This window comes from Oncorhynchus gorbuscha, unplaced genomic scaffold, assembly GCF_021184085.1.
Source record: "Oncorhynchus gorbuscha isolate QuinsamMale2020 ecotype Even-year unplaced genomic scaffold, OgorEven_v1.0 Un_scaffold_3329, whole genome shotgun sequence".
NCBI lineage: Eukaryota > Metazoa > Chordata > Actinopteri > Salmoniformes > Salmonidae > Oncorhynchus > Oncorhynchus gorbuscha.
Window position 1 is genome coordinate 1 of NW_025747596.1, and position 11,845 is coordinate 11,845.

The 11,845-nt window shown below is 45.0% G+C and overlaps 1 protein-coding gene across 2 annotated transcripts; it reads left to right on the forward strand.

Moving 5' to 3' along the window:
• The first annotated feature begins 7,577 nt into the window (after window positions 1–7,577).
• On the forward strand, window positions 7,578–11,808 carry LOC124027522 (oocyte zinc finger protein XlCOF6-like). 2 transcript variants are annotated; one of them, XM_046339934.1, is made up of 5 exons: window positions 7,578–8,158; window positions 8,466–8,652; window positions 8,963–10,048; window positions 10,282–10,391; window positions 10,449–11,808. In XM_046339934.1, exons 1-5 carry the CDS (start codon window positions 7,766–7,768, stop codon window positions 11,100–11,102), a joined length of 2,430 nt encoding a protein of 809 aa, XP_046195890.1. In that variant the 5' UTR covers window positions 7,578–7,765; the 3' UTR covers window positions 11,103–11,808. The 2 variants fall into 2 exon arrangements, with proteins under 2 accessions (XP_046195890.1, XP_046195889.1); XM_046339933.1 differs by having other exon boundaries at window positions 10,282–11,808.
• The last annotated feature ends 37 nt before the right edge of the window (window positions 11,809–11,845 follow it).

The following is an 11,845-nucleotide window of genomic DNA, read 5'->3' on the forward strand; positions in this document are numbered from 1 at the left end:
TCTCTAAGGCAGCACATTTCATTCCCCTCGCTAAACTTCCTTCCGCTAAGGAGACGGCACAAATCATTATCGAGAATGTATTCAGAATTCATGGCCTCCCGTTAGACGCCGTTTCAGACAGAGGCCCGCAATTCACGTCACAGTTTTGGAGGGAGTTCTGTCGTTTGATTGGTGCGTCCGTCAGTCTCTCTTCCGGGTTTCATCCCCAGTCTAACGGTCAAGCAGAGAGGGCCAATCAGACGATTGGTCGCATACTACGCAGCCTTTCTTTCAGAAACCCTGCGTCTTGGGCAGAACAGCTCCCCTGGGCAGAATACGCTCACAATTCGCTTCCTTCGTCTGCTACCGGGTTATCTCCGTTTCAGAGTAGTCTGGGTTACCAGCCTCCTCTGTTCTCATCCCAGCTTGCCGAGTCCAGCGTTCCCTCCGCTCAAGCGTTTGTCCAACGTTGTGAGCGCACCTGGAGGAGGGTGAGGTCTGCACTTTGCCGTTACAGGGCACAGACTGTGAGAGCCGCCAATAAACGCAGGATTAAGAGTCCAAGGTATTGTTGCGGCCAGAGAGTGTGGCTTTCCACTCGCAACCTTCCTCTTACGACAGCTTCTCGTAAGTTGACTCCGCGGTTCATTGGTCCGTTCCGTGTCTCCCAGGTCGTCAATCCTGTCGCTGTGCGACTGCTTCTTCCGCGACATCTTCGTCGCGTCCATCCTGTCTTCCATGTCTCCTGTGTCAAGCCCTTTCTTCGCACCCCCGTTCGTCTTCCCTCCCCCTCCCGTCCTTGTCGAGCGCACCTATTTACAAGGTACATAAGATCATGGACATGCGTTCTCGGGGACGGGGTCACCAATACTTAGTGGATTGGGAGGGTTACGGTCCTGAGGAGAGGAGTTGGGTTCCGTCTCGGGACGTGCTGGACCGTTCACTCATTGATGATTTCCTCCGTTGCCGCCAGGATTCCTCCTCGAGTGCGCCAGGAGGCGCTCGGTGAGTGGGGGTACTGTCATGTTTTGTCATTTATTATCTTGTCTTGTCCCTGTGCTTCCCATTCTATTCGTTTCCCTCTGCTGGTCTTATTAGGTTCTTTCCCTCTTTCTATCCCTCTCTCTCCCCTCCCTCTCTCACTCTCTCGCTCTCTCTTCTCTCTATCGTTCCGTTCCTGCTCCCAGCTGTTCCTATTCCCCTAATCAATCATTTAGTCTTCCCACACCTGTTCCCGATCCTTTCCCCTGATTAGAGTCCCTATTTCTTCCTTTGTGTTCCGTTCCTGTCCTGTCGGTTCCTTGTCTAGATTTCACCGTGCTGTGTTTGTGTATCGCCCTGTCGTGTCGTGTTTTCCTCAGATGCTGCGTGGTGAGCAGGTGTCTGAGTCTGTCTGGTTCAAGTGCCTTCCCGAGGCAACCTGCTGTTCACCTGCTGTTCAAGATCGAGTCTCCAGTTTGTCCTCGTCATTTCGAGTGAAAGTTGTGTTTTTTTGTTTGTATTCACTTTACTGGATTAAAGACTCTGTTTTCGCCAAGTCGCTTTTGGGTCCTCTTTCACCTGCATGACACCTAAGGTGAAGCTGCCTGAGCCTGTAGTTGTTATAATGCTACTCTTCTTCTTCAGCACTTTATTCAACAAATCATTTAACTAGTTAATGAAACCCAGTAACACTTCTCTTTTAGTTCCACAGTTTCACAACTGCTGGAATTTATATATATATTTTAATTTTTTATATTGCAATTACAATTCAGTAGCTTCTAACAATAGTAATTAAGTTCTGTTCTCACCTCAAGAGACTTCTAACAATAGTAATTGAGTTCTGTTCTCACCTCAAGAGACTTCTAACAATAGTAATTGAGTTCTGTTCTCACCTCAAGAGACTTCTAACAATAGTAATTAAGTTCTGTTCTTACCTCAAGAGACTTCTAACAATAGTAATTAAGTTCTGTTCTCACCTCAAGAGACTTCTAACAATAGTAATTGAGTTCTGTTCTTACCTCAAGAGTCTTCTAACTTTTAACAATAGTAATTAAGTTCTGTTCTCACCTCAAGAGACTTCTAACAATAGTAATTGAGTTCTGTTCTTACCTCAAGAGTCTTCTAACTTTTAACAATAGTAATTGAGTTCTGTTCTTACCTCAATAGATTTCTAACATCTAATACATCAGTCAGCTCCTGATCTGTGTTCCCCAGAATCTCCGCTCCTCTCCCCATCTTTTACATTGGTTTTTATACTCCTGAATTCCCCAAAGCCCATATGCCTCTTTTGACTACAGCCACACAAGACATCCTCAACCTGACACGTGACATTTAAAGCAACGTTCCGTAACACATAGTTTCCTTTACACGTGACATCGACACAGAGTCAGATAAACACAGTGGTTCCTTTACACGTCTAACGTCTACACAGAGTCAGATAAACACAGTGGTTCCTTTACACGTCTAATGTCTACACAGAGTCAGATAAACACAGTGGTTCCTTTACACGTGACGTCTACACAGAGTAGGATAAACACAGTGGTTCCTTTACACGTCTAACGTCTACACAGAGTCAGATAAACACAGTGGTTCCTTTACAGGTGACGTCTACACAGAGTCAGATAAACACAGTGGTTCCTTTACACGTCTAACGTCTACACAGAGTCAGATAAACACAGTGGTTCCTTTACACGTCTAACGTCTACACAGAGTCAGATAAACACAGTGGTTCCTTCGCAGGTGATGACAATCCGTGATGTCATCTGCTTCGTGTCTCACGTGCCATCAGGCAACTCTACCAACTCCATCCCAGCGTTGAGATCTTACAGGGTGTGGCCATAAATAAACCTCCGCCCTCTAGCAGTGGATCATCTGCATAGTCTACCTGCACCAATCAGGTGGAGGGAGGAGTCACCAGGTCCTCTTCTTTGTCTCAGTGTTACCATGACACTGACTGGAGGGAGGAGTCACCAGGTCCTCTTCCCTGTCTCAGTGTTACCATGACTCTGTCTGGAGACTGGAGGGAGGGAGGAGTCACCAGGTCCTCTTCTTTGTCTCAGTGTTACCATGACTCTGTCTGGAGACTGGAGGGAGGAGTCACCAGGTCCTCTTCCTTGTCTCAGTGTTACCATGACTCTGTCTGGAGACTGGAGGATGAAGTCACCAGGTCCTCTTCCTTGTCTCAGTGTTACCATGACACTGTCTGGAGACTGGAGGGAGGAGTCACCAGGTTCTCTTCTTTGTCTCAGTGTTACCATGACACTGACTGGAGGGAGGAGTCACCAGGTCATACTAACTAGGCTCATTCATGACACACCTCACAGTTCAGCTGTCAGATATTTCAGCACTAAATGTATCAGGGCATTGCATGCATAGACTTATAGCCTTAGGTGTCCACTGTATGATCTTAATATTTTACGTTCTATTTATTTATATATATATATATATATATATATATATGTTGCCTACAGCGCATTCAGAAACTATTCAGACCCCTTGATTTTTTCCCCCACATTTTGTTACATTACAGCCTTATTATAAAATTGATTTTTTTTCCCTCTCATCAATCTACACACACTAATTACATCACAATACTCCATAATGACATCACAATACTCCATAATGACTTCACAATACTCCATAATGACAAAGCAATACTCCATAATGACAAAGCAATACTCCATAATGACATCACAATACTCCATAATGACATCACAATACTCCATAATGACATCACAATACTCCATAATGACATCACAATACTCCATAATGACATCACAATACTCCATAATGATATCACAATACTCCATAATGATATCACAATACTCCATAATGACATCACAATACTCTATAATGAAATCACAATACTCCATAATGACATCACAATACTTCATAATGAAATCACAATACTCCATAATGACATCACAATACTCCATAATGATATCACAATACTCCATAATGACATCACAATACTCTATAATGAAATCACAATACTCCATAATGAAATCACAATACTCCATAATGACATCACAATACTCCATAATGAAATCACAATACTCCATAATGACATCACAATACTCCATAATGACATCACAATACTCCATAATGACATCACAATACTCCATAATGACAAAGCAAAAAACTTTTTTTTTTTGTGCCATTTTTGCTGATTTATTCAAAACAAAAACAGACATATCACATATACATAAGTATTCAGACCCTTTACTCAGTACTTTGAAGCCTTTTTTGGCAGAGATTACAGCCTCGAGTCTTCTTGGGTATGAGGCTTGACACACCTGTATTTGGGGAGTTTCTCCCCTTCTTCTCTGCAGATCCTCTCAAGCTCTGTCAGGTTGGATGGGGAGCGTCGCTGCACAGCTATTCTCAGGTCTTTCCAGAAATGTTCGATCGGGTTCATGGTGAGCGTCTTATATGGTGAGCTACTGAGTGGCTAAGACAGACAAGCACCATACTATTGTGGAGGACTTAATTCTTCCTGCTGCCACGCGGATATGTCTGGGACAATTCTGGGGGGGAAAGGCCCCAAAAAACTATACAGACAATGCCTCCATCAAACAACACTGTTTCACGATGCATCAGTGACATGGCAGGAGATGTTTTGAAACAATTACTGCTTCGCATATAAGCCAGTGAATTCTGTGCGTTACAGCTGGATGAGTCAACAGACGTAGCGGGCCTGGCACAGCTCCTGGTATATGTTCGTTACGTTTATGGGGGTCAATTAAGGAAGACATCCTCTTCTGCAAACCACTGGAAACCAGGACAACAAGACAGGATATTTTTAAAGTACTGGACATCAAATGGACTTCGGTGGTCAATATGTTTGTATCTGTACTGATGGAGAAAAAGCCATGACGGGGAGACATAATGGAGTGGTAACTCGCGTGCAAGCAGTTTCTCCCGACGCCACTTGAGTCCACTGCAGCATCCACCGAAAGGCTCTTGCTGCCAAGGGGATGCCTGACCGCTTGAAATACGTTTTGGACAATACAGTGAAAATGGTTAACAGAGGCCCCTGAACTCTCGTGTATTTTCTGCATTGTGCAATGATATGGGCAGTGACCATGTAACGCTTTTACAACATACAGAAGTGTGCTGGTTATCAAGGGGCAAAGTACTGACGCGTTTTTAAAAAATTGAGAGATGAGCTTGAAGTTTTATTTACTGACCATCATTTTCACTTCTCTGACCGCTTGTTTGATGAGGAGTTTCTCACTCCACTGGCCTTTCTGGGTGATATTTTTTCTCGCCTGAATGATCTGAATCTAGGATTACAGGGACTCTCCGCAACTATATTCAATGTGCAGGACAAAATTGAGGCTATGATTAAGAAGTTGGAGCTCTTCTCTGTCTGCATTAACAAGGACAACACACAGGTCTTTCCATCATTGTATGATTTTATGTGTGCAACTGACCTCAAGCTTACGGACAATGTCAAATTGAGTGAGCTGGGTGCGCAATTACGCAGGTACTTTCCCAAAATGGACGACACAAATAATTGGATTCGTTATCCCTTTGGTCCCCTCCAGTCCACTGATTGATGTCTGAACGAAGGAGCCTCGTCGAAATTACAACAAGCGGTTCTGTGAAAATGTAATTGAATCAGAAGCCCTGCCAGATTTCTGGATTGGGCTGCGCTCCGAGTATCCTGCCTTGGAAAATCACGCTGTCAAGACACTGATGCCCTTTGCAACCACGTACCTATGTGAGAGTGGATTCACGGCCCTCACTAGCATGAAAAACGAAATACAGGCACAGTCTGTGTGTGGAAAATGACTTAAGACTGAGACTCTCTCCAACACAACACAACATTGCAGAGTTATGTGCATCCTTTGAAGCCCCACCCCCTTCTCATTAACCTGTGGTGAGTTATTCACCATTTTTGATTAACAAATAAGATTGATTATTATTATGTTATTATTTGTACCCTGGTCCTATAAGAGCTCTTTGTCACTTCCCACGAGCCGGGTTGTGACGACAACTCACACTCATTCTTATGTTTAATAAATGTATCGTATAGTGTGTTTGGCAGGCTCCAACTGACTCCCACAGTTGAACTTGAGGTTGGGAAGACTGTTTCAGACCAACCAGAGTTACTCCTATAATCTAACAATATATGATGCTTATCTTTATACAAATGAGCAAATGACCCTCCTCATGTACATCGGAATCTGTATAGAATACAGCAGTACTTCCCTTGTTTTCTGTGATTTTACGTTCCATTTCTGTGATACGGTTGATATAACGAGCTTCAATAAATTTGGCTTCTTAGTGTTCACAACTAAGAAGCCAAACTTATTGAAGCTCGTTATATCACTCGTTGGCCTTTCCCTCTGTGCTGGCACAGATCTACTCCCCACTGGGATCCTCTCAGGATCCCTTGACCCAATTTATATATATATATATATATATATACGTTTGTTTTAACCTTTATTTAACTCGGCCAGTCAGTTAAGAACAAATTCTTATTTACAATGACAGCCTCCCCATCTTCCTTTCTTCACTGCCTCAGCATACGACAGCTTCTGCACTACTCTGACTCTATCCACCTCAAACATCCTGTCTCACACCAGACACTTCCGTTCAACACCATAGTGCCCACGAAGCTCATCACTAAGCTAAGGACTCTGGGACTAAACACCTCCCTCTGCAACTGGATCCTGGACTAAAAAGCAACATGGACACCCCTTACAGTTGACATATCCACCAAAACAACACAATCCTCTGTCCAATGCATGTTATTTTTAACCTTTAGTTAATTAGGCAAGTCAGTTTTAAGAACAAATTCTTATTTACAATGACGGCCTACCCCGGCCAAACCCAGACGACTCTGGGCTAATTGGGCTCCAGAGTGGCGCAGTAGTCTAAGACGCTGCATCTCAGTGCAAGAGGCGTCACTACAGTCCCTGGTTCAAATCCATCATTGTAAATAGCAATGTGTTCTTATTAACTGACTTGCCTAGTTAATTAAAGGTTACATTTAAAAAATATTGTTTAAGTCATTTGCGCACCGCGCTATGGGACTCCCAATAATGGCTGGGTGTGTTACAGCCTGGAATCGAACCAGGGACTGTAGTGACTCCTCTTGCACTGAGATGCAGTGCCTTAGACCGCTGCACCACTCAGGAGCCCAAACACAAGCCTCACTCCTGCTCCGACTCTATTTGAAGGACCTGATCAAAGCCATTGATTAGGAAATAATTAGGTTCATGATATCATTAGTTATTGTATCCTATTACAGATATGTATGTTTAATTAATTGACACAACACAGCACATTATCTTCACTTTATTGAAGCTCCCTGAGGTTGCTAAGAAACCTGATGACTGGCAGCAGAAACATACCGACATCACGTGAAGACAGTCAGTGTGGCAATTCTGCATAAGGTATTTGATTGAATAAATCATCACTGCCACAACTTTCATCTCTCAATTCAACAAACCGTTCAGTACCTATTTGGAAATTCTCTAGTTTTACATCGTGTTTTGTCTTTACAACTCCAGTGTGGCATTACCGCCACGACAGTAGGTGGCGGTAATGCGCATTTTCAGTTGGTTTGCAAACATTACAACAACAACAAAAAACAACACCAACACTACAGCAGAATCAAAAAGGGCGAAGAAGAAACTAGGAAGTAGTCGACGAGAAGCTAGCTAGCTAGCATGTTTAATATTTAGCTTCAGAATACAGTACTAACTCATAAACAATCTCTTGAACGGATTGTAGCTGTCTTGTCATTGACTACGTGTTGTTGTTGTTGTTGTCGGTACGTGGGTAGGACAATATGAGCGGAGAGAGAGAAACGTTGTTGGATGGAATCGAACAGAGTTTGTGGAATTTAACCGAGAACCATTTACGTTACCTGTGTGAACGTTGTGGAATAGCTGGTCGAGATGGCCTCGACGTCAAAGGGAAGAATTATCGCTCGTTGCGTCGTAAAATAGAAGAATATTGTGAAAGTGATGATTTAATGAAATTAGAGGACCGGGGAATGTCTTGGTTACTCCAATTGCAAAACGACATCAAAACGATACAACGAGATGCTAGCCTCGGGCAGTCAGCGCATGTGGACACACTGGACGACACCGAGCCAAGCAGAACCGAGAACGAGGAGGGCGCTGAGAGCTCGACAGACCCGGATCCAGAGAGACACATACCACCAGAACGGAGGGAGAAAGTGAGTGACGGGAGTAGTAAAAATCCCAGTCACGGACACCTTGCAGTTACTGGCCAGATAATTATTAAAGTAGATCAGAAAACAGATACAGATTAGCTCAGCTTCAGTAGCCTAGAATCGCAGGCTATTTGGCCCGATCTAGGATCAGTTTAGCCTTTTGGATCATACCGAATGAATTATGTACATAAGGGGGGTGGGACCTGATCGTAGATCAGCACCCCATACTCTGAGACATTTTATTAATATATAGGCCCAGATCCTTATTACTTTAAGACTACACTGACACACTCTCTATTTTGTACTGTAGGACTCAGAAGACTCATCCTCCAGACAGTCCCCACCCAGTTCTTCAGAACCCCAACTCTCGACGTCATCACCGGGTCCCGACAGCAACCATGGCGACCAGAGGTCAAAACTGGGTAGTCTGCGGATAGTTCTACAAAAAGTTGTCGTCGTCAAGGAGGAGGAAGACGACTGGGATTGTTGTGTTACAGGTAAGTGATTAGATGTGTTAAGATGAGATGTACTTTAATGTCCATTAACTTAGAACACTTTTGTGTTACAGGTAAGTGATTAGATGTGTTAAGATGAGATGTACTTTAATGTCCATTAACTTAGAACACTTTGTGTTAGTGCTGGATGGAACGAAAGACTGCACAGTCTGTAGATAATTAAGCCTTGGGACAGGATGTACAAGTACACCCACTGGACAGGACATTATTCCCCAGGACCAAATGAAGAATAACAACATGAGCTGGACTCACTTGCCTCTGTTCCTTATTCTCTCCCATCTCTGTCCCACAGGTGAGAGTCCCAACCAACCATCTGCCAGTGAATATAGTCCCTCTACATCGGAAGAACCAGAACATTCCGAATCCGAAGATCCAGAACATTCCGAATCCGAAGATCCTGAACATTCCGAATCGGAAGAACCTGTACAACGACGAGCGAAACGCAAAACTCAGACTCACAGCTGCCTAGCGTGTGGGAGGAAGTTTGTCTCCTTGTACACACTAAGGAGACACCAGAACAGAACACACACAGGAGAGGAGACGGAGAAGATAAAAAGACAGAGTCCTGCTTCAGGAGAACCTGAACAACAGAAGAGGAAACGGGGAGTCAGGAAGACCCACTCCTGCCCCGAGTGTGGGAGACACTGCCCATCGTTATCAGCACTGAAGGTCCACCAGAGAATCCACACCGGAGAGAAGCCTTACCTCTGCTCTGAGTGTGGGAAGGGCTTCACTTATCAAAGTAGCTTGAGATTACACCAGAAGAAAGACTCCGCCGACAAGGTGACCTGCTGCTGTGGACAAGAGTTCTCCTCAAAGTGCGTTCTGGAGGTTCACTTGAAGACGGACACGGGAGCCAAGCCTTACACCTGCTGTGTGTGTGGCAAAGGGTTCGGTAAAAAAGAACGGCTAAAAGAACACCAGCGATCCCACACAGGAGAGATGCCTTACTCTTGCTCGTTCTGTGGCAAGGGTTACTACCAAAAACCAGCTTGGAAAGCCCACGAGCGAACGCACACAGAGGAGAAGCCCCTGTGCTCCGTGTGCGGACGGACCTTCTCTAATAAGACTACGTTAAAAGTCCACCAACGAACACACACGGGAGAGAAGCCTTTCCTCTGCTCTGAGTGTGGCAAGGGCTTCCTCAGTAAAGCATACCTGACGACCCACCAGCGATTCAACTGTTCCGGGGGAGAAGAACGACGGCGAGCGAAGAGGTTTCACAAGTGTCCGGACTGTGGGAAGGAGTTCACACAAGCAAACAAACTGGAGAGACACATGAGAACACACACAGGAGAGAGGCCTTACCAGTGCTCTGTGTGTGGGATGAGGTTCAACCAGAAAGGGAATCTGAAAACACATTTTAAAGTGCACACAGGTGAGTGTTCTCCTTTACCGTTTATACATCCTGATGGACTACTAGCTACTACTAACTGTCAGTGATCCAAACCATGTTGTTTTTAAAACAATAATATCATTCACACCTTAACAATAACATTGTTGCATGTTGCATTGGTCGAGTTCCAAACGACACCCTATTCATCTATAGTGCACTACTTTTGACCAGGGCCCATATGGGCCCACTGAGTTTCCCTGTGTCTGTCTATACAGGAGTGGATCCCAGTTTAGTGGCTGACATGGAGACTCCCTCTGAACAACCTCGGGACAACAGACGTAAAGCTGGGAGGCCACAACGCTGCCTCCATCAGCATGACGAGGAGGGAACCCAAAACCTACCGGCACCACAAACCCACCACCTCCCGGCACCACAGAGAGAGGGAACCCAAAACCTACCGGCACCACAAACCCACCACCTCCCGGCACCACAGAGAGAGGGAACCCAAAACCTACTGGCACCACAAACCCACCACCTCCCGGCACCACAGAGGGAGGGAACCCAAAACCTACCGGCACCACAAACCCACCACCTCCCGGCACCACAGAGAGAGGGAACATCCCACCACATCTCGGCACCACAGAAACCCACCGTGTCCCTCAGGGGAGAAAAACACTATCTCTGCCCTGAATGTGGCAAGACTTACACCCGGGAATACGACCTCCGAGTCCACCTCAGAACGCACACGGGAGAGCGACCGTACCAGTGCGATGAATGCGGAAAGACCTTCGTTCGGAAACAAGGGCTCCGTCAACACCGGCGGTCACACGCTCCCAAGCCCATGGGACCGACCCGTCAGTTAGGCAGACCCGTCAGCATGGGTTCCAGTAGCAGGAGACCGAACCAATCATCACCCAGGATGGGGAGCTCCAAGCAGCAGTTGCCCAGGGTTGATAAAGCCACGCCTCCGTTCTCTAGTGGAGAGAGACCCATGCCCTTCCACACAGTGGAGAGACCCATGCCTTTACATCGGGTGGAGAGACCCATGCCGTTACCAGACATGGAGAGAGAACACTGGCAGTACTGGCATCTTTAAACTCCACGGCTATGGTCTGCATCCTATTCCCTATGTAGTGCACTGCTTCTGACCAGGGCTCAGTGCACTATAAATGGAATAGGGTGCCATTTTGGACATTGCATGTCTCTCATGACTACACAGAACTGTTATTTTTGCTTCCGTTTGTGTGTGTGTGTTGTTGCTTCCTCATTTATGGTCAGTATAATAATCGTTACCGCCGAGCGAGATAATCTTGCCAACTGTAGTTATAGTAACATACATATTTTTTAAATCAACAAAAAAATTAAGCGATTGCATTTTCGTCCATTCTAGTGTTTAAAAAAATATATATATATATAAATATGTTATTTGACTTATTGAAGCTGTAATGATGCAACAATAAGAATCCACAGAGACGTACGTGTCATAATGCCACAGTATCAAACGGTCGGCCCTTTTTCTATATGCCTTATAACATTACATTTTGATTTCATTGACAGTATAAGCAGAGATGGCATCTGTTGTCTTTACACTTCAACCCGGATGGTGTGTGTGTGTGTGTGTGTGTGTGTGTGTGTGTGTGTGTGTGTGTGTGTGTGTGTGTGTGTGTGTGTGTGTGTGTGTGTGTGTGTGTGTGTGTGTGTGTGTGTGTGTGTGTGTGTGTGTGTGTGTGTGTGTTGCTTCCTCATCTGTGATCAGTACAATAAAGTCTGCTGTATTGTGTAAGATAATCATTCCAACTGTAGTTGTCGTCCTGTGCATATTTTAAATCAACAAAAATG

What these genes read in the sequence shown, in the direction of transcription:
- LOC124027522 (XM_046339933.1), top strand. Translation starts at nt 7,766, where the DNA reads ATGAGCGGAGAGAGAGAAACGTTGTTGGATGGAATCGAACAGAGTTTG. An exon ending in CACCAGAACGGAGGGAGAAA is followed by an intron (nt 8,159 to 8,465) that starts GTGAGTGACGGG and finishes TTTGTACTGTAG; the next exon opens with GACTCAGAAGACTCATCCTC. An exon ending in ACATTTTAAAGTGCACACAG is followed by an intron (nt 10,049 to 10,281) that starts GTGAGTGTTCTC and finishes CTGTCTATACAG; the next exon opens with GAGTGGATCCCAGTTTAGTG.